The sequence below is a fragment of the Paramisgurnus dabryanus genome, chromosome 21, assembly GCF_030506205.2.
Source record: "Paramisgurnus dabryanus chromosome 21, PD_genome_1.1, whole genome shotgun sequence".
NCBI classification, from domain to species: domain Eukaryota; kingdom Metazoa; phylum Chordata; class Actinopteri; order Cypriniformes; family Cobitidae; genus Paramisgurnus; species Paramisgurnus dabryanus.
The window spans coordinates 23,839,884-23,863,159 of record NC_133357.1 but is presented as its reverse complement, the minus strand read 5'-3'; the positions used below and the strand labels follow the sequence as shown (position 1 = coordinate 23,863,159).

General features: G+C 38.5%; 2 protein-coding genes across 6 annotated transcripts in view; both read right to left on the bottom strand.

The window, feature by feature from the left end:
- The window catches only part of baz2a (bromodomain adjacent to zinc finger domain, 2A), a 31,706-nt gene extending 24,575 nt beyond the window's left edge, over nucleotides 1-7,131 (bottom strand). For 4 of the 5 annotated variants that reach the window (XM_065286333.2, XM_065286334.2, XM_065286335.2 and 1 more), the window contains exons 1-3: nucleotides 6,940-7,131; nucleotides 1,596-1,725; nucleotides 728-1,483 (exon numbers count right to left, since the gene is read on the bottom strand). In XM_065286333.2, coding sequence (XP_065142405.1) covers nucleotides 728-1,483; nucleotides 1,596-1,725 — 886 coding nt within the window. In that variant the 5' untranslated portion in view covers nucleotides 6,940-7,131. The remainder of the gene's footprint in view (nucleotides 1-727; nucleotides 1,484-1,595; nucleotides 1,726-6,939) is intronic. The other variant, XM_065286336.2, reaches the window with a different exon arrangement.
- Nucleotides 7,132-11,954: 4,823 nt separating this feature from the next.
- Nucleotides 11,955-22,555, bottom strand: ptges3b (prostaglandin E synthase 3b (cytosolic)). The gene is made up of 8 exons (XM_065282356.2): nucleotides 22,401-22,555; nucleotides 21,272-21,385; nucleotides 21,116-21,185; nucleotides 20,771-20,869; nucleotides 18,697-18,786; nucleotides 18,509-18,565; nucleotides 18,369-18,393; nucleotides 11,955-12,935 (listed from the first exon to the last, which is right to left on the bottom strand). Coding segments are annotated over exons 1-8 (477 nt in total). The 5' UTR covers nucleotides 22,403-22,555; the 3' UTR covers nucleotides 11,955-12,915.
- Between the last annotated feature and the right edge of the window lie 721 nt (nucleotides 22,556-23,276).

The window sequence follows — 23,276 nt, the reverse complement described above, 5'->3', positions numbered from 1 at the left end:
TAGAGCTTTTATTGACGCTTTCACCGTTGGTGGTCTGAACGCAGAGTAATACAATGCATTTGGATACACATTTTATCAGTATGTATGATTCTTGATATACTTTCATGTTGCAAATACCACATCCTACCAATTAAAGGGACAGTTCACCCAAAAATGATAATTCTGCATCATTTACTCACTCTGTTGTTACAAACCTATATAAATGTCTTTGTTCTGATAAACACGAAGGAGGATATTTAGAGGAATGTTTAAAACCAAACCGATGATGAGCCCCTTTGACTTTTATAGTAGGAAAAAATAAAACTATGGAAGTGAATGGGGCTCATGATCGGTTTGGTTAAAAACATTTCTCAAAATATCTTCCTTTGTGTTCATGAGAACAGAAAAATTAATACAGGTTTGTCACAACATGAGGGTGAGTAAATGATGACCGAATTTTCAATTTTGGTTGAAATATCCCTTTAAGCCACCGGAACAAGGCTGTTCAAGCCGGTCAATATTATGGCAACAAAGTGACTCAACGTGGGTGGAACAGAGAAGTAGGGCGAGACATCACCCGTTAACTGATGATACGTCTTTTTGAATCACTTCCTAACCCTACATACTTACCTTAGGCGAAAAACAAGCATGAGGACAGCAATGTTAATAATTTACAGCATCATAATTTACCGAAAATCAAGTGCTGCATCTGCATGAGGGTGAACCTTTTTTCATGATAGTAGCTCACCTTGCATCTCTCTGCTCTTAGGCGAGCTGCTCTCAGACATCGCAGAAGGAGACCTCATTGAGACCTGCGTTCGGAGGGGACTACTGCTGCCTCCACTGCCCACATGATGGTGCTGCGGGCTTCCTCGTGGAGGTGTAAAACTCTGCGAGGTGGGTGGTACCATCTGAGTCGTTGTCTGCGATTGTGACGGATTCTGGTAAAAGGGCATTCCATTAGGCATTAAACCAAAATGTTGCTGCTGTGGCGGCGACTGCTGGTGTTGCAGGTGGTGAAGTGAATGGTGTTGGAGATGATGTGCTCCTGCAGGCTGCTGGTGAAGTTGGGAAGATGAAATGTCAGGATGACCCTGGTTTGGATATGCTCCATACATGGTGTGAGAGTTATATCCCATGGGCATTGAAGATCCCCCCTGCTGCTCCCGGGAATTACCCCTTGCCCAGTACTGTGACCCGGAAGGCTGCCGGGAAGGTCCGACGCTGCCGTTGGCTTGGTACGGTCCGTGGCCCTGGAAGTGGTGTTGAGGCTGCTGTGGTTGTATCGCACCCTGTGCGCCTGGTTTCTGGTGCATGCCGTGGGAAGGAGTAGGGCCCATGGCTGGGTTATACTGCGATTGGCCCCACAGATAATCATATCCCATGCTGCCAGGGTGGTGATGGTTGCTCATATGAGGGTACGAGGAAGAGGGAGGGTGGGCGCCAGATTGGCCGGTCCCACCTGCAGTAGTGACGCCATTCACATTCATATCGCCATTCAGGTCTGTGACGTGCAGGATCATTATGAAACAGAGAAGAAGAGAGCATTGCTTTTACATATATAGTGCATCTTAAATGACAAATTGCTCGACTTTGTATTTAAAAAGTTTGCTCACTTTTCCCTTGCTGGGGGAAGCTCATTGAGGACCCGTTAGTATAGAGAGAATCTCCTGAGGAATGCTTCAGCCCTGAGTTAGCGGATACAGAAGAGTGAGGCCTGTAGTTAAAATTGTTATTTGTATCCATCTGTTAACAAAAAAGCATCACAGAATTTTAAAAGTTTATGTGTGTAATTGTTTTTAATCAGAGACGATATTGGCTTCTAAATATAAAATCTAAATCAAACATGGTTTGAACCACATCGTGGTTCTTAACTGCATCGCGTGTGCAAAAGAATATTACTATGTCATGCGCAGCACGCGGCAATACGAAAATGAACGTGCAGACTATTGAGTGGGTGTGGTGGACTTCATACGGAACTGCGCAGATACTACACCTAGTGATATTACGCACTGCCTATAAATAATCCCCTGCTACTGAAAGTAACCAAGGGGACTATTTTCAGGCAGTGCGTAATATCACTACGCCTGCTGCAGCCATGTTACAGACGCAAAGTCCTTGATTATTACACTAGAATGAAAGTATAGTTCATAGTCATATCTGCCTAGAAAATCACAACTTTTAATTTTCTGTCTGTCTTAGTATACGATGTAACTACAGAAGAGTTAAGTTTTAAATGAAAAATATCGAAACTCTTTGGTTATTTTTTTAGCACGATGCTAATGGTCTAATCAGATTCAATGGATTGTGCTATGCTAAAAGTGCTAGCGCCAGACCCGGAGATCAGCTGAATGCATTCCTAAACAGTAAGAAGTAAATGTTTCATGTTTAAAAAAGTGGAATGTCCCTTTAAAGGACAAGTTCGGTATTTTACATTTTAAGCCCTGTTTTCAGATTGTTTATGATGAAATAGAACGGTTTTGACTGAAATTTGGACATGCTGCTGGCATGAGAATTTTCGGGTGTTTGTTGTATCAGCCCACCTCTACAATGGATGCATAGGTGCACTGGAACAATCGTTCCTAAAATGCATTAAACTTTCATTCACAAAGACGTGAAACTCACCGAGTGGTCAGGGGTGTTTTCACTGATATGCTCACACAAAAATCGCTGCAAAAGATGCTTTCCATCAGGTGTTTTACCATTGGTTGTAAACTTGTGGACCTATTTTTCCAAACGCCTCACACCCGTACATTCTTCCGCTGAGAGCTTGAATAATAGACACTCCAGCCCAGTTGGTGGCGATAATCCACCTTTGCCAATTGTAAGAATAGAAACAAAGTTCCCGGCGCGGAGTAATACCGTACCTTACAGCACATCTAATACAAGTCAATGGAGTTGGACAAAACTACGATAAAACAGCTGTTGGAAAGCATCTTTTGCAGCGATTTTTGTGAGAGCATATCAGTGAACACCCCTGACCACTCGGTGAGTTTCACGTCTTTGTAAATGAAAGTTTAATGCATTTTAGGAAGGATTGTTCCAGTGCACCCATGCAGTCATTGTAGAGGTGGGAGGTGACACAAGAAACACCCGAAAATTCTCAGGCCAGCATCATAAGTCCAAATTTCAGTCAAAACCGTTCTATTTCATCATAAACAATCTGAAAACAGGGCACAGCTTGTGCATGTACTATGGCTTTGTGATCAGTAGGAAGTTCTTATCAATCTAAAATCATTATCGTTTATAAAGTGAAATTAAAAAAGCAACACTCGTTAAATAAAGTCATTTAAAATATTCTTTATTATCATGAAAATACCTGAAACGATTTGAAGAACAGCGTATAAATATACCTGTAGACATTTCCTGGAATAGTGTTTGTAATACTACTTCTTCTGTGGCACAAAGAGAGTTTCTGCACAAGAGCGCCCCCTGGCGTTCGGATGTGCCGGGATTTCACCGTAATTCATTCAAACGCGCATTTGCATGGTTAATCGTTACACCTCTACTGTTCACACGGTCATACAAAGAGACAGACACGGGTCACGTGAGCAGAAAATCGGATTTTGATGAACATAGTCAATTACCTTGTTAAAAGTTATTTAAATCTGACCTCTCTTACTTGCACACAAATAATTGACATCATTTGCAGGCACCAGGGAGCCGCTATCAATATGCGGGTGACTTTATGAAAGTCCGGGTGTTGTTGGATTTCTTCGATTTGGGGCTCAGTTTTTTTTGTTGTTGTTTAAAGTGATAGTTCACTCCAAAATAAAAATTCTGTCATCATTTACTCACACTCATGTTGTTACAAACCTGTATTAATTTCTTTGTTCTAATAAACACAAATGAAGATACATTAAAGCAGGGCTTAACAAAAAGGACTGCCCGCTGTCCCGGGGCAAGCGTGAAAGACGATCGGGCCAGTAAAATGGATTGTCACTTGCCCGATCGGGCCGGTGCTTTACCTCACTAAAATATATTTTCATCTATGTCTATTATTTAACATCTTGGAAGCAAACATTTACTTGGGTAAAACACGACGAAAGAAACGATGCAATATTTTGCTGTTAGTTAGTTTACAGGTAAAGCAGAAAAGTTGAGAGCCTTTTTTCATTGAAACATGTCTGTTGTATATGTACACAATTGACTTTTCTTTTTTTATTGGGGACAGTGAAAAGTTTGGCAGGGCAAGTGAAAACCTGAACCACAGGCCCATCCAGGCCAGTATAAAAAATTATTTGCGTTGAGCCCTGCATTAAAAAATTTCATAATCAACCAGTTCAAGAGCTCCTTTCACTTCCATAGTATTCTTTTTTTCTACTATGAAAGTGAATGGGGCTCACAATTGGTTTGGTTATAAACATTCCTCAAAACATCTCACATTGTGTTCATCAGAACAAAGAAATTTATACATGTTTGTAACAACACAAGAGTGAGTAAATGATGAAAGAATTATCATTTTTGGGTGAACTATCCCTAAAAACATTAGTTGGTAGTACTTACAAAGCATTGTTTATTCATTTATTGTGTTTTTATCTATGTGACATGTGACTATGAAAATATGATGAGGAAATCAGAGGGGGAGAGGTAAGAATGAGGTCAAGTGATCATACAGGAACTTTAACTGGACCGGTCGGGTTTAGATTTTTACCTGCCCGGCCAAAATTTTCACTGGCCTCACTACAAAAAGCCCTAAAATAAAATAGGCCTGACTATTGTTTTTAACCCTTGTAACCTTAATAAATAAAATTATGTCACCAAAACCTACCTCGTATAAATTCTAAACATTGTTGAAGGTAAATAAAAATATTGGTAATGTCTGAAGCCGCTTTCCACGTGCACGCTTCTCAAACACACAAAACGTCTCAAAGAGCATAGGGGTAGCGCATAGTCTTTGCTTGAATATTTAAATTGGCAAGGCCCCATTGGGCAAGTGACAGTTGTGTTAACTGGCCCGAGCATCACTCACACTGGCCCCGGACTATACACTGTGGACTGGACTCAAACCTGCGGTCCTATTCACGGTGGTTCAGACATATAGCAAATTTTCACTGCATGTTTAAGGTCTTATCAAATGACATAGAATAAACCCTTCAAATTTGGGATAAAAGGTTTGAAGTGTACATAAATATCCCATATTGTTTAAAACTGTGGGGGAAACTCAGAGCTGCAACATTATGTTAACTTGCACTACAAATCATTTTAAATTACACCAACTACTTCCTTATAGTATCCAAATACTGTTTTAAACAACAGCCACATCCTTTTTTATATTCATTTACTTAAACTGTACGTTTGAATACATGAATATGAATGCATGCAATGTTAAAAGCGAGCTCTGAATGTCTAGGGTGGCACCGTACTGAAAAAGTGGCTGTGCTTTAAAACCTAGCAAACTGCCTAAATAGATTAGACAGTATTTATTTATTTTGCATACAGACGCGTTTTCAAAGTTTTAATCGTATTTCTCGATATCGTAAGGAGCGTACTGCACGTGCAAAACTGATGTCCAAAATTGCTGTCCAGGTAGGCGGTTTATTAGGTTTTGAGGAAACAGCCATTGAACAGTGCGTGGCCGACATCACAAATATTGCTCTTCACATCTCTCCATAAAATGTCGCAGATAAAGCCGATGAGATGCCCGAGCAATCGCGTTAAATAACACATCAGACACATCACCATGCGGATCACCAGCCTCATAGTAAACTATTGCAAACCTTTAACGTTAATTATACATCATTTCTATTTATATATAACATTTTGACTGAAATAAACCGATGTTGATTAAAAAAATTAAGCATGAATTCCCTGCAATTATTTTACGCGTGCCCATTATGAGCCACGCAGCTAAGAGTAAACACTTAGAGCTGTTTGGTTTCATTCAAAAAAGAATAAATGAATCGACGCACATCATTACAAGGTTACAACATAAAACTAAAAGTGATATTTAGATGAACAATACACATGTGGATGAAGAATGGGTGAAGTGATGTGAGAGTCTGTTAGCACGAAGGCTAACCCGCTCCACATGACCATGCGCTGCTTGGATCTCGCAGCGCTCACAAATATGAATCCACATTTTATTAAACTTCCCAATACTAAAACAACACGACGTTCATTCAGCCAACTAATATCTGCTCTGTCTCTGTTTCTATATTGTTTTTGTATAATTTCAACTTAACGTCCCTAAATATTTAGATATCCGAAAGAACAAAATAAGCGAGTCGGCTCAGATGCGGCCAAACAACCGACGCAAAAACGAAAACAAAAAAGAAGCCAGCGTGAATATAAGGCGCTAATTATGTATTGAGGAATATAATAAAACACAAAGTTAAAGGTGAAGAGTTTATTGTTGTTGATGACAAAATCCAGTACTACACACACTTAAAAAATGACATTTTGATATGAAGTTTGATTAAACTGGTTGGTTTAGATCAGAAGGGATGATGCCATGAAAACTGAGGCCTGCGATTCCGCAACGCAACGATTAACCGTAACGATTTATGTTTTTTAAAATTATATCCGGCGATTAACATTTATGTTAATTCAATAAATTTTTGTATGAATGAAATTGGGGTCATATTTAAGTAAATATACATCGATCATCGAAGCACATGATGTAAATGAAAACAGCAGGTCTTATTTACATAGTCAGGCATTTCTGCGTTATTTAATTAATTAAAGACGTCAAAACGTACATGTTGATTATATAAACATATAAAGTCGAGGGTTTGTGTGTAAGACAATAGGTTACATTAGGTCTTTACAAAACACATCTAACGTTACGTTTTTTATTTTGAATGTTTAGGGAAGTTGATCTCTGAAGGTCGTCGTTTGCTAATTAATTCACGTTTTTCTAGATAAAGGCTACAACAAGGAGGTAAATGAAACAGCATCACACACAAAAGCACACTCTCAAAAGTTTCCCCAGTATACATGATAATAAAACTGTCCAACCTTGATATCTGCCGATCGTACAAGAGACAGCGCCTCTGGTCCCCCGGCAGAAGACCACTATGGATGAAGAGGGTGAATGCGATGTAAATAATAAACGGATAAATCGTTAACCTTTGGGTTTCAAATTTGCAAACATGGCTGGTAATGTTTGAGTGCAGCCATAATCACTGAGGAGAAAAGAGAGAAAGCCGAAAAGAGGAAGTGTGTGACGGCCGAGCTGCCGCTGGCTCCCAGGTCTTAGCGCCGACCGTGTCAAACTACAGGACAGTAGAGACCCGGTAGCAGACAGTGTTTGGCAAACATTTAATCCTTTACTAGTATATATTTTTATGCTTCTAGTTATTATTTTGTGTTACTAATAACTATTCAATTATTTACTAGTACTTATTAGATAGGTCTTGTACCTAAAAATTAAAGGAGACATATCATGAAAATCTGACTTTTTTATAACTTGGTCCCCCGTGCTTTTATCAACTTTGAAATTGTGACAAAGATCAACCCAGTAACTTAGTTTTGGTAAACCATTCTCTGCAAGTATGTGAAAAAATAGGTATTTGAAATTTGGCTCCCCCTGTGATGTCAGAAGGGAACACTCTAAAAAACAAACGGTGCTATATAGCACCAAAACAGTTGCTTTGGATCGTAACGATAGAAGAACCATTTTTAGTGCCATATAGCACCGGTGAAGAACCAGTGAAGCACCAGTGAAGCACCTGTGTAGAACCATATAGTGCTATGTAGAACCATATGTGGTGCTATATGGCCCCTATATGGTTCTACACTGGTGCTTCACTGGTGCTTCACTGGTGCTTCACTGGTTCTTCACCGGTGCTATATGGCACTAAAATGGTTCTTCTATCGTTACGATCCAAAGCAATTGTTTTGGTGCTATATAGCACCGTTTGTTTTTTTAGAGTGAATAATACCGCCCCTTAATCTGTACTATCCAACCACGGCACTGCTGTTTAGTGCATAGATACGCTCATTTGCATTGAAAAGGACACACCCAAAATAGCACATTTTTGCTCACACCTACAATGTGGCAATTTTAACATGTTATAATAAATTATCTATATGGTATTTTGAGCTACAAATTACTACACATATGTACTCTGGGGACACTAAAGGTTTATTTGACATCTTGTGAAATGTCCCCTTTAAATACTAGTGCTTATTTATTATACTAGTGCCTATTCACACTGTAATGGGCAGGGTTGTGTGATGTTCGATCCAAAAAGGCATATTTTGGGCAGGCATTACGACGACTCTGAAGTGTTATTGAACTGTGGCCTGACAGTGCAAACGCGTCGTGATTTTGGCCACACATGTGGAGGTCTGAGGCTATTGGCCTTCGCAAAGCCCCATCGAAGCCCTGGCTCACACTGGCCGAACAGTGCAAAAGCAGCTATTGATTACCTACTTGTAGTAATTATTTAATAGATACTTCTACTTTTTCATTAGACACTAATATTTACTTATCACATGCTACTTACTCAATAGATACTAATAGATAGGTTTTTGTTAGATACTAGCAATTATTACAGGCCTCATGAATATGTATTACAATAGTCACTAGTACCTTTTTTTAGATAATAGCAGCTATTAAATAAATATTAATGCTTATTTCGTAGACACTAGTACATATTTATTAGATACTAGTAGCTATTAACAGATATTAGTACTTATTTGTTTGATACTAGTTCTTATTAAATAAATACTACTTATTTATCAAAAACTGGTACTTATTTATCAGATACTAGTACTTATTCAATAAATACTAGTACTTATTTTTTAGACACTTGACCCTATTAAATAGCTATTAGTACTTATTCAATAAATACTAGTACTTATTTTTTAGATACTTGTCCCTATGAATTAGCTACAAGTACTTATTCAGTAAATACTAGTACACTTTAAAAAAAATGCTGGGTTATTTTCAACCCAGTGTTGAGTCAAAAAGTTCAGCAGCTGGGTAAAAATTAACCCAGAAAATGTTTATAAATGACCCAACATTGGGCTAAAACAACCCAGCATGGGTTCCATCCCTTTTTGTGGCAATTACTTTGGTGGCATGAAGGCGTCCTTCATAGACATATTTGAAAACTACAATACTAATTTCTCACAAAAAAATGCCGTAGGTTGTCCCATCTGTCATTTTTACACTCCGAAGTGTGCTCATTAGCGCCCCCTTTGCACCCTTGATGCGGTCTTCAGCAAAGCTCCCAATGCAGCAGGCTTTGTTTACCAGTGTTGGGGGTAACGCATTACAAGTAATGTGCATTATGTAATAATATTACTTTTCTGAAGTAACGAGTAAAGTAACGCATTACTTTTTAAATGTACATATTAATATTTGAGCTACTTTTTCAAAAAAGTAACGCAAGTTACTTTTTAAGTTTAATTAATTTGATAAAAAAATGATGTACTGAATTAAACTAAACAGTCACATTATGCGTACCAGCCTGTGTGGGAACAGGTTGAGTCAGAAACTGAGATGGCAGGCCAGAGCTCGACATTTTTGGGATGAAATATGCAATTTCTGAATGCATAACTTTTCAGTCATAAAAACACCGGCAAGGCCTGAAAGAGATCAAGCATCAGCCAAGAAAAAGTAATGCAAAAGTAACTAAAAAGTAACGTAAGCATTACTTTCCAAGAAAAGTAACTAAGTAACGCAAGTAGTTACTTTATTTGGGAGTAACTAAATATTGTAATGCATTACTTTTAAAAGTAACTTTCCCAACACTGTTGTTTACTTTACCAACCCAGAAGTCCCCAGGTGAAAAAGAACTACACTTCCATAGTGTACTTGAAGTGCTCGATTTTCATGCACTAATTTTGTACTTAATATACTAAAAATTCTTCTTTAGTACTTTTTAAGATAATCTTAAGAACATCTAACGCCCTGTCCCAAATGGCACACTCCGGACTTGTGGTCCTCCTCAGAGTCCACACTTTGATGACATCACGTAGTCCAGACTTTAAGGACCCTTGATGCGAGTCCACGTGGGTGCACCGGAGTCGTATTTTGGGACAGACTCTAGCATCACACCGGAAATAGGTAGAAAAGTTGCCCGTCAGTGTGAACTGCTCCCTTCCGTCGTCTGATTGGTCTGATTGCCCTTTCACAAGGACTTCTGGGTTGGCAAAGTGCTCGAAGCCTGCTGCAGTGCGGGCTTCGCTGAAGACCGCATCAAGGGGGCAAAGGAGGCACTGATGAGCACACTTCAAAGCTTAAAAATGACAGATGGGACACCTTACAGACTCTTAGACTAAGCGAGAACGCGCAATTTAAGGCCACGAGACCGAAAGTCCACATGAAGTGCACCATTTGGGACAGGGCCTAAGTGTACCTCACTGTGCTATTTTGAGACACCATAAATATGAACTTAAATGTGCTAAAAATTTATTTAGGTACCACTTGTAGTAAACTTGAACACATCTTTGTATGAAAATTGGGTTCAAGTTTAATACAAGTGTTAAATAAATACATTTTTTAATACAGAGATAGTATGTTAAAAGTGCATTTTAGTTCATATTCATGGTGTCTCAAAATAGCACAAATAAACATCTTAAGAAGTACTAAAGATGAATTTTTAAAATTAGTGTGCAAAAATAGAGCACTTTAAGTATATTATAGAAGTGTACTACTTTTTCACCTGGGTCCTTGCGAAAGAGCAATCAGATGAGTCAGACAACAGATGGGAGGAGTTCACACTGATGGCTATTTCTCTTCCTATTTCCAGTGTGATGCCCAAATCTGTCCCAAAATACGACTCCAGTGCACCCTTGCGTCAAGGGTCCCTAAGGTCTGCTCTACATGCTGTCATCAAAATCCAGAGTGTGCCATTTGGGACAGGGCCTTAGAGCTTTCGGACGTAATGCTCAGTTCCCACCCAGCTCCAACACAACTGTCTGTAATTATTGAGCAAGCAACCCTGAACACCTTGATTAGCTGCTTCAGCTGTGTTTGATCTGTGATGAAACGCCCCAAAATTGGGAAACGCTTCTTTTTGTTCCGCAGAGACCCCAGTCTTAACTTTGAAACCTTAAATACACATGAATGTAATATTTAATTTGATAGGTTGGCATGCATTTTACAAGTTTACATCAGCCATATGATTCTTCCTGTTGCCAGTTGTTGGCCCTATTCCTGTGACTTACAATAAATACATCAATATGATCAGACCCCATAACCAAACATATGTCGCAAATGTGATTAAAATCAGTCAATGTATGCAGTAGATACAAGACACTTCCTTTTTCCTGATTTCGCCCTCCTCGCCATGGTTACATTGTTTGAGATATCAAAAATTTGTTAGCAATGTATTGTCTTCAATGTCCTGACGTCATGTTGAGTAAAGTTTGGGTGCATCATATCAAGCCCTATGAGGATGTGGCTAGAAGGTATACAGCAAACACAGAAATCTCGCTGGATGAGCAGTTTTTTCCTAATACTACCCCCAAACTCAACCCTACGCCCAACATCTGGTAAGATTTAGGCATTTGCTGTATCCCTTCTAACCAAAACCCTAGGAGTATTTCAAAGTTCAGAGCCTGTAAATGTCAAAACTATTTGCATTTAATCCAAAATGTCTGACTTCTTGTTGGGCAGCAGAGCTAATGACTAATTTTGAAAGTTGTTTTGTCTTGATGAGAACATATATATGTACAAAGAATATATGTACAAAGTTTCTGGACTGTATAGGTAAACCCCACATTATAAACAAAAGGGGGTGCTACAGAGCTCTCTGAGCTTTTGCAGTCTTATTTAAATTGCAAAATTTAATGTTATTCTTTGCATGCCAAGAGCCTTAAATACATCTAAATGTATTAAAAATGTAATGTTATTCTTTGCATGCCAAGAGCCTTAAATACACCTAAATATATAAAAAATATGTTCGCAATTTGGCATCACACTGACCAAGTTTGGTGTCAATGCATGAATCCCCGAGTAGGAATTGTTATCCAATTTATCATGCATAAATTAACACCCGACTTCTTGGCAGAGAAAATGAAAAGACAAACATTGAGCAGTTTATTAGAAATGTAGACAAAAATTGAAAGCCTTAAAAACAAAACATTGATAGGACTCAACTAGCAATGTGAATATACACACAAAACTAACTCTGTCTAATATTGTACCCACTCATTTTTGATAGTGCAAACTTATTTTGGTCATTTTGTTCTTAGACTGGAAAACAAGCAAAGATTACCCATCCTTTTCTGTCTTTAACACGTAAAACTTTAAGACAACGCTATACTTTAACTGCTGTCATACAATTAAAGACATCTAAAACAGGACTTGTGAAATTGGATGGTTAGTGAAGGAGTGAGCCAAAAGATACTGTGAAATAATCTAAGCTTATCTATTTCCAGCTAGCGAAGTGGAAGAAGGTGATGCTAAAGAGATGATCCGTCTACATAAACCAGAATTTTTTTATAATGATTGTTACTTCATTTCTGAAATCCTTATTTTCATGTTTTAATCACGAGATCATAAACTACACGATTTTACAAGACAAAACTCCCATTACCGTTTCAAGTTTCGTCAGAGAAAAACGTTTTACTTTTCGATTTTAATTACAATGCCATACAATAAAAAAGTAACTTTCCATCACATCTATTGCTTATCAGTTGAAAAATATGAATACAGTGCAGATTTTCAGTTTAGGTATACTTATTTTTGTAGTACAACAGATTAAAACAAAACAAAAGGGCCAGGACTGCTCATCAGGAGAGGGATAAAGAAGCTCTGTACAACAATATGCATATTAACTTCCAAAAGAAGGTTATGTCGATCCTCTGGAGTGCAGCCACTGAATGGACAGAGGTGATGCTAATAATGCCACTGGTCTTATATTCATACAGCTTTGCTCTCTTTAAGATCATGTACCATTTATGTGACAGCATCTCCTTTTACTTGTAGTTCATCCCTCCCCTTGTCTGTCTATCAATCACAATGTACCAGTCACTTTATTCTAGATCAGGCATTTCTGAAAGATAAAGCAAACAGAGACAAGTTAATAAGTCATATATTAATACACAACGTGTAATAATATTATGATTCGAAAGTCTAACAACATTTGTTTTTAAGCTAGTGTTAAAGGGACGCTCAACTTTTTTGAAAAAAAAAAAATGCTCATTTTCCAGCTCCACTAGAGTTAAACATTTGATTTTTACCGTTTTGGAATCCATTCAGCTGATGTCCGGGTCTGGCGGTAGCACTTTTAGCATAGCTTAGCACAATCCATTGAATCTGATTAGACCATTAGCATCGCGCTAAAAAATAACCAAAGAGTTTTGATATGTTTCCTATTTAAAACTTGACTTTTCTGTAGTTAAATCATACAGAAAATAGTCCCCATTGAAAGTTACTAAGGGGACTATTTTTGGCTGCTGCATAATATAATTGCACCTCCTGCAGCCATGTTACATTGTGTACAGGGCTCGCAAAATCGCTAGCCCGACGTCCTGGGGCTATTGTGCTTTGCAGTCGGGCTATCAAAATGCATCCCCACCCTGCCCGTCGGGCTATCTTGACTTATAGGGAGGAAAAATATATTTAAATGCTTATGCATTCTCTCACAGATTTAGATGGGTAATAATGGTGTATGAAATTCAGGCATTGGGTATTTAAATTGCGTTTGAGCGCGCGCTCGAGTTTTACTTTCACTTTTGCGATTGCGCGAAGCCGCAGTACAGGAAGCAATCCGTACTGATTTGTCATGGATTTGTTGGGCAAATCCTCCAACTTCGTCCTGTCAGTCATTAATATCCTCATTCTCACGCAAGAAAATTAAATCTTTCTAAGCAAGCTTTAAAGTGATATAGATTGTACGAGCAGTGAAGAGAGTTACGGCAGCAAAGTCCTTGATTATTACGTCAGAATGAGAGTATTGTACTAGAAAAGAGTAGGGTTGTTGCAGTGACAGAATTTTCCCACCGATTAATCAGCACGTGACAAACCCGGTGATATCGGTATTACAGGGTGGGAGGGGCTTATAAATGGTCATGCAGGCGTGCACATTTTACTTTCACCTTTGAATTAGAGGCAATTGTTTAAATGCAGCGTTTGCGTATGCTGCGTTAAATCACTTATGAATCCACGTGCAATGCGAGTGCAACCGTTTTAATTAAGTGCTTGAGCCAGTGTCGGAAATCCGCCAGTCCCAAGCTGAGTAACGTTAACAGTCTCTTTCTACATTTAAAGCGCTGCTTGTATAAAGGGTTTATTAGTATTATTATTCTTTAAGAAAAACACAACAACCATATGTATATGTACAACCTTATATATGTAGATTAAAACAAAAATGAGTAAGCACGCGGCTTGTGCCATCATCTGGTCAATCAGCTCGCCTCACCCACTCTGAAAGTAATAAATGAAATCTAACACCTGCTGCTCTGTGACGTGCGTTCAGCTCTGCTGAATTCACACATTCACGCCCCATTCAGACAGCCAACGACAAGCAGTAGCAGAGCGACGCGATCTCATTCATTTCAATGGAAACTGGGCGACTTCCGGCGGCACGAGGGAACGTGACCGTTGGCGACAGAATGTAGGCGCGATTACGCCGCATTCAGACAGCCAGCGATGCTATCGCTGCTCATCGCCTTCCGCTGGTGGTTGATGTGGCTTGTGGGCGTTCCCACTTCTGGTTGCGTAGTAGTGTGACGTTACCCCATGTTGTAAACAACAAATCAGTGCTCCACACTGTCGCTCGTGAAACTCGCTGCTAATTTGCATAAAGTTAAACTAGGCCAGTTTCCATTGAAATGAATGAGATAGCGTCGCTCTGCTACTGCTTGTCGTTGGCTGTCTGAATGGGGTGTTAGCGACGGAGTCGCGCGACAAAAGTTGAGAAAAGTTTAACTTTATGCAAATTAGCAGCGAGTTTCACGAGCGACTACCAATGGGGGTGAAGTAAGTGGAGCACTGATTTGTTGTTTACAACATGGGGTAACGTCACACTACTACGCAACCAGAAGTGGGAACGCCCACAAGCGACATCAACCACCAGCGGCAGGCGATGAGCAGCGATAACATCCCGCCAAAATGAATTATTAACACCCGCCAAAATGAATTTTAACCCGCATTTGGCGGGTGTTAATAAAAACTTACTAGCCAGTTTGGCCGGTGATGCATGAGGCATTGCATGCAAGATACGTTCTCGGACATTTATCCCTCTGGCAGTACTTCCTACATTTCCCATGAACACTGTGCCGCAATGCTACGTGATGTTTAATACGCCAATTGGCTGCGCGCAGTTTGCAGCGAAACCAGCGCGAGAAACCATGGAAACGAGTGGAGCACGTCCACCAGAAAACAAAAGGAAGAAGGAGAACGAACGGGCAGAGCAGAGAGGATAGTCTAAAAGACAGCGGTGTCGCCACACCCCTTTACTGGGGCATGTGATCCAGTGTAAATCTTTCGTGCCCAGGTGTAAATCTCAAGTTTAAATTTTACTAGTGTATTCCTTTACAAAGATAATAGCGGCAAAACAGATCTATATGCAATGAAGTTACCCAATTTACGTTTGTAAAGCGACGAAGCAGTCGCACTGACGCGAGCACGCATGTATCCATGTCCAGGCGCGTCTTTCCGTTCCTCCGCGCGCGCAACTGCATCCAAAAGGTGATGCCACGCGAATGAGTAATTATGAAAACATGACGAGAAGTACGTTTCTAAATAATAATGCTAATCTTATTTTGACTCGATCATTATTGGCTTCTGTAGATGGACATCAGAAATGTTTTGTGCAAAGCAGGGAAAGGGAAGCAGAAAGGAGAGATGATGAGTTTAAGGGAGGTAAGACAAACTACATCCTCACCCTGTCAGGTCTCAAACATTAGAGGAAAAATCTCAGGAAAACCTCTTATCAAGTCTATAGAATTGCATTGTTGCTGAGAAAATCAACAGATGTATGTGTTATACTGTTCTGTATTTTGAGATATGAAATTAATATTTAGTTTACTAATATTTAACTCTAGGACACTAACTTACATAACAGTTAGCAGTAACTATGACTGAGATTATATAGTATAGCAGTCATAAAATGACTGGTTTATTAAAATATTCTTGTAAAAATAAGTTATTAATCATTGTCATCATTGTAGAAAATATTTCTCTGCTGTCATTATTACCAAACATTTTCTGCCATGTATGCCTCCAAACATATTAATAATGTTAGGTATGATGAAGATTATACTTAAATATTTTTAAATACATATTTATCTTTCACAGTACCTGTTGCACTGTAGAATAGTGGGTTAAGCAAAGGACATTGTATAGAAGTGTTGCACACTTCTCGCACACAGCAGGCTTTCAAAAAAAGTCAGCAAAAAATGGGAGGCCTGTGCCCCAGTAAAGCTTTATGTCTATCGACAAAGAAATGAAGAAAGCTTATGTTTCATCATAAAAATGTTGTCATGTTTTGTCAGGATTCAGTCGCATGCACGCGAAAGAAAAAACTAATTGTTGCATTCAGTGGCACTCATAATTTCTCTTATTTTCACCGGAAAAAATTTGGCTAGTGGAAATGCTGATTGGCTGGTAACTTTAGAACGTTACCAGCCACTTTGGCTGGTGGAATAAAGTTAATTTAGAACCCTGCATACAACATTAATATAAAGATGCAAATTCGCGTGGGGCAATGCGAATGATGCAAATTTGGCTTGTTATTTACGCAAACGTGCAAACACATCTTCCGCGCAAGTTGAAAAAGTTCAACTCAAGAAGAGAATGTGCATGATGCTAAAATAAATCCCACCAGTAATTTCGATTGGGGAACGCATTTTTGGTTTCTACACAGACAGCATAATGTTGGACTTAAAAGTAGTGCAGTAAGGTATAGCCTTCATTTACAATGTAAAGTTTCATTTACTAAGTACAGGTATATAAAATGGCCACTTTATGTAATGTAATGAATTCACATGTTCCCCAGTTTGAATAGGATATCATTTTTATATATCTTTATTTAATTATATCTTATATTATTGTATCAATACACTAGAAATGTGTAAGATGATTTTTGCATTTACATAAAATAAAGAGAACTGCAATATAAAAAAGTATTTTTGCTTCTTAACATCTCACTGTTCCTGTTACCTAAGCATAGAATATTTAAAAAACTCTTTAATAGTCCAAAGCACCAGAACCGAACCCGAACCGAAAACCGTGGTCAAGAACCGAAAATTTTTTGAACCGTGAACTAAAGGGCGATTTATAGTCGTGCGTAGTTTCTATGCCGTAGCTACAGCATAGGCTATCCGTAGCCTGTGCGTAGCCTGACGTGCACCTCACAAAAAATTTAACAGCGCAGTTCTACACTGACCGCAAGCGCTGTGATTGGTCCACCACAACCCCTCCCGTCAGGTAAAAAAAACTGCGTCATAGGTATTTCCGTTTGTGACGGTGAAAACAAAGATGAGCCAAGTTGAGGAGTGATTTAACTCAAACTGCAACAAAAGTCGCTGTTTATTTATTTTCATCATTGCTGGTCTTCTCAAATTATACGTTGCTATATAAGTTGCTATTTCTTCTTCGTTTGTGGGTTAACTTGCCAAGCTTCTTCTTCTCTGACGGTCGCGCTGCTACTGTGGTTACACGCGTGGATACTGCCTACCAGCGGTTTGCGGGTGTGTTTGCACGTCGACGCGGAGGACGACGCAAAAGTATAAATGAAAACCGACACGGAACCTACGCCGTCGCGGCTACGCCGTAGGACCTACGCAAGACTATAACGAGCCCTAAAGTGTATTGTTGCATTCCTAGTAGAGAGACCGCCAATGAATTTTATAATAAAATAGATAAATACTTGCAAAGTCACTATAGAGAACTTTTTTAAAGCTTTCATTTAATTTAGTTTGAAACTTAAGCTGTTAAAATTAATCTGCAAACTATTATACCTTTTGTGAAAACAGTAAAGGCCTTCGTTAATGTGTTAATGTGATGCACACATCTTGAGGGAGAATGCACTGGTAAACATGAGGAAAGATCTCATATGTCATCTATTAGCTGGCGGCAGTATGTGTACGGTTTTTACCAAAGTAAACTCGAATGGCGTCTAAATATCACTGCTGTTAAAGGCATACGCGGGGCGCACATCATCTATGCTGAGCATAGCTGCGTCTGGTTGTAGTTAGATGGTGTAACAGGCGTTAATATTTTTCACGATGTCGGAGGTAGCTAAGCCTGACGTAGGACTTACACCCAACTTTTTTATGTCCAGCTGGTGGAACCGGCCCCTGGAGATCAGCTAAATAGATTCCAAAACGGTAAAACTCAAATTTTTAACTCTAGGGGAGCTGGAAAATGAGTATATTTTCAAAAAAAGTGGAGTGTTTCTTTAACACTGCCTCCTGTTGACTTTACAGCTATGATAAAACGTATTGTGGTACAACTGTTGTATGAAAGAACAAACACTTACTCTCATCATCACTATCTGCTGATTCCTAAAATTGAAAGAAAAAAAAAAAATTATTGCCATATACAAGGTACAAGACATTATTTGGTTCAAGGTGTAATTTTCTAAATTTAATACATAAATTCAGAAACTGTAAATCTTACATCCTCTGCTCCGTCTAAGTCAGGTAATTCTTCATCTCCTCCCATGTTGTTCATCATCTGAAAGCCGCAAATTAATTTCACTTAATTTATTCACACACTTCCCATAACAATCTCAAATGTGAGTTGTTTTGATATCAAACATGAACATTTGATGAACAGTAAGTGAATGAAATGAAAAAAGTACACACCTCAGAAAAGCGATCATAGTTTGACAAATCTTCTTCAGAATCGTCCTCCCAGTCTTTCCAGTTGTTGAAATCAACACTAAGCCAGTTAAGCTGCATATGAAATTCACATAAGATTAATATTTACTAGTAGTGTGTTTAAAGAGATTCACCCACAAATCATTTACTCGCCCTCAAGGTGTTACAAACCTACATAAATTATTTTGTTCTGCTGAACACAAAGGAAGATATTTGTAATCAAGCAGGAAGGAGAAGCAGCACTGACTATAGCATGGAAAAATAGTGGTAGTCAATGGAGATCCAATACGGTTTGGTTACAAACACTGCTCAAAATATCTTCCTTTGTCTTTTTATAGAAATATATTTTCATAGGTTTGGAACAGCGAAGCCAAAACATTTGGATTGCCCTCGGTGGCTGGCTGCAATATAGGTCATACAGCACAACCCTCTATGTAAACCAGGGGTGGAGAACCCTGGTCCTGGAGGGCCACTGTCCTGCAGAGTTTAGTTCCAACCCTAATTAAAGTCTTCAGGATCACTTGGAAATGGAATTCAGGTGTGTTTGATTAGGGTTGAAACTAAACTCTGCAGGACAGTGGCCCTCCAGGACCCAGGGTTCCCCACTCCTGATGTAAACTAATGGGACGTGAGCCAAACTAAAAATCGCTTTAAATTTTAAATACATTTTTTTCAGAATTATGGTTTCTGTTATTTTAGTGTTTTTCAAATAAGTTTGGTTTAAGTTGGTTATTAGATGCTATTAAAAAGGTGTGACAACTAATTTATGTGTTTGTGATCGAGTCAGACTGGAAAATAGGCAGGGCCTTTATACTGCGGCTCCACCTCAGGATCCCTACTGAGCAGAGTCGGGCTACAAATTACGTTTTTACAGTCTATGGTTTGGAACAATATGAGGGTGAGTAAATGATGACAGAATTTTCATGTTTGGTTAAACTACGTAAACAAATCTGTTACAGATTTTTTTTTAAATAAGCCAAAACTTACAACAGATTAGTTGAAAAACTAGGGATGCGTTAAACCTCTAAGGCCATTTGCACGTGTAGATATCCATCCAAAATCATAGAAGTTAACTATTAGTATTATATACGAACTATAGTTTTTTTTAAGTTGCATTTTTGCAAAGTCTTGGTTACACTTTTTATGGTTTACTGCATTTCTCAATGTCTCTGAATAATTCCCATTCGAAGTGCAGTTCACAATGTTACTCAAACATAACACAGAATGTTAAAAGAGACCAGCAGTGGATGGATTTGAAATTAAAAAAGCCTTAGCTGTGTCTCACATTAAAGGAATAGTCTACTCATTTTCAATATTAAAATATGTTATTACCTTAACTAAGAAGAGTTGATACATCCCTCTATCATCTTAGTGCGTGCACGTAAGCGCTGGAGCGCGCTGCGACACTTCGATAGCATTTAGCTTAGCCCCATTCATTCAATGTTACCAAACAGAGATAAAGTTAGAAGTGAGTAAACACATCAAAGTTTTTCCTATTTAAGACGAGTAGTTATACGAGCAAGTTTGGTGGTACAAAATAAAACGTAGCGCTTTTCTAAGCAGATTTAAAAAAGGAACTATATTGTATGGAGTTCTTCAACTCGCCTGAAAAATCCGCTCCCCTTCTCCCTCTCATAATGGGAGAGGGAGAGTGTTACTGCGCCGAGTCGAAGTACTCCCAAAAGTGCTGTTCCGCCATACAATATAGTTCCTCTTTTAAATCCGCTTAGAAAAGCGCTACGTTTTATTTTGTACCACCAAACTTGCTCGTATAACTACTCGTCTTAAATAGGAAAAACGTTGATGTGTTTGGTCACTTCTAACTTTATCTCTGAGTGGTACCATTGAATGAATGGGGCTAAGCTAAATGCTATCGAAGTGTCGCAGCGCGCCCCATCGCTTACGTGCACGCACTAAGATGATAGAGGGATGTATCAACTCTTCTTAGTTAAGGTAATAACATAGTTTAATATGGAAAATGAGTAGACTATTCCTTTAACATTTATATGCAAAAATGTGCAAGTCATATTACAATATTCTGCCATGTCACCAAACTTACTTTTGCTTTCTCTTTTGTTAACCTGGGCCAGGATTTCCCTCCCTCAACTTTTCGTAAACAGCACAACACCGACCGGTCTGTGCGCCTGTGTTTGGACCCCTGAGAATGAGAAGGAACACATAAGCAAAACATTTTCACACTGCAATGTACATCTCACTAGGGGCTCATTTGAAACCTGATATCTTTCTGTAGTTCAACTTTGCATTAGCACTGTAACCGGGGTTCAATCCCAGGAGACACATAATGATAAAATGTATACCTTGTAATGTATCGCAAATCGGTTTGGATACAAGCATCTGGCGAATGCATAAATGTAAAGATATCATAGCTGTGTGCTATACTCACGTCTTGATCAATGGCATCAAAGAGATCGATTTCATTTGAGTGCTCAATGTTATCCATCCCACCGAGACAACTGAAAAGAGAGAAGACAAACTTAGCTTGACCATAAAACATTTCGACTAGAGTACAAACGCAGATGTTTAAATTGTTGCAACGTACCTGAAACCAAATTTGGATTTTTCAAATTTTACTTTAACATCCTTGCTGTCCTCCACCAAAAACTCAATGAAGACAAAGTCTCGTCTGTCGTACCACTTGGCAGCTGCCGGGAGCCTGATGAGGTAAATATTCAACTTAAAATAAAGTAAGTGTTAAAACACCATCTCCCAGAAATACAAGAATCAGGGGCGAGGTAAGGGAAGAAAAACTGGCTCCACATCAAACAAGTAGATTCACAGAAAGCAGGTTCCATAGACACCTGTGACACACCACTTCGACTGATCACATATTAATGGTCTATTTATTAAACATGGTGTTTCAAAGTACCTTGTAGGCTACTATAACCTTAAATAAACCAAACTACCCAAGTTTGTATTCTGAGGATGAAATACAAAAACACTTCACAATAGTTTTATTATTAACGACGATGATTACTTATGTAAAACAATCTGGGCACAAAGTTTTAATATTATAATTTCTATGATCACGTGATATTTTATTAACTATAACTAGAGTCATAAATCAAGCCCTTATAAAAAAAGTGCTTACAGAAGGTCGCAATCATGGTGAGATGTTTACATAAATGTCCTTATTTATTGTAGTGTGGCTATTGGATGAGTGTGTTATTGTAACTCCATTCATTCATTGTAGTTGGCCTGGCCCTGCTGCACGTGCAGGCGGCGCGCTCAAGTTCGCTACACATTCAAACCCATTAAATAGTCGTATGTGTTAAATCAAAATATTACGTTTATTAAATGTAATGTTACTGACATGTTTTTATAGAGGTAAATGCCTATTAACGGATTTGAGCGGCAAATTGCAAAATATGGCAATACCGGTGAAATGATACAAGCTAGCTTTAACAAGCCACTTTACAGTAAACTCCACACATTTATACAAAGATTGGATATTTTTTTAAACTCTTACATAGATTTACATTTATCGGTTAATAAACCTCCAAGAACTATAATGCGATACTAGTTCACCGTCTTCCAATAAGAGTGAATGAGTCGTGCAAAAATAGCTAATGTTGGCTAGCCACAAGCTACCTAGTCAACTCAACCCCCAATCAATACTCGTTTCAAAAGCAATGTATATTTCTCATATATCAGCAAATATTCAAACTTACATGACTTTGGTGTGTATATGTGTGTGTGAGACGGTCGGAGTATACTGAAGGTTCTGGTATGTTCTCCCGGGGTTCTGCAAGCTGTAGCGGAGTCACCGGAGGACGAGTGGGCGGGACCTTAGGCCACGCCTCCGACGCGCTGGACTTTACTACAGCTTCCGCGTGTCTCACGCGGTCTCAAGGCAGATAATCGGTCTCAAGGCAGATAAAATACAATAACATAATTGAAATTGCCTATGTCATTTTCCAGTTATTATTATGTAGTTATTTATAATGTATATTATTTTATAATTAATTAATATTTTATATACTATTTTATTTTACAAATGTCATGGTTAAACTAAATGAAATAGTAGATAAATAAAAACAGAAAAACTACATATTTTAACATTCAACATATTATAATAGTAATTGTATTAACTAGCTGCTAGACATGTAGCTGATATGTTGTATTAGGGTATCTTATGCCTATAATTAGTCAAGAAGATTGTATAATTCTTATAACTTTCTTTTTTTTTTAAGTTTGACCAAATGCATATAGGGTGTCAAACTCAATGATTTGCATAATGTAATGCAAAATCAGACGCTCGTTTAAAATATTTTGGGTCAACCTCTGGGGTCAAATTCTATTAGAGATCCACGTCACTGAAACACCAGTGGCTTTGTTGCTATCAGTATTAAACTTGTTACCCGTCGATTTAACCATTGATTATAACATATATATATTTGAGAATCATATAAAAACAAACATTAATGAATGGTACTTATTTACATCTTTTTGATTTTCACAGGTTTAAAAATATACTGCTACATTTCTATGGATGCTTGAATAATATACATAGGGCTGGGGACATGTATACATCAATTGTTAATATG

Coding starts and splice junctions, on each gene's coding strand:
- ptges3b (XM_065282356.2), bottom strand. Junction 21,186..21,271: donor AAATCCAAATTTGGTTTCAG/GTACGTTGCAAC, acceptor CTCTCTTTTCAG/TTGTCTCGGTGGGATGGATA. Junction 18,566..18,696: donor ACTATGATCGCTTTTCTGAG/GTGTGTACTTTT, acceptor TGCGGCTTTCAG/ATGATGAACAACATGGGAGG.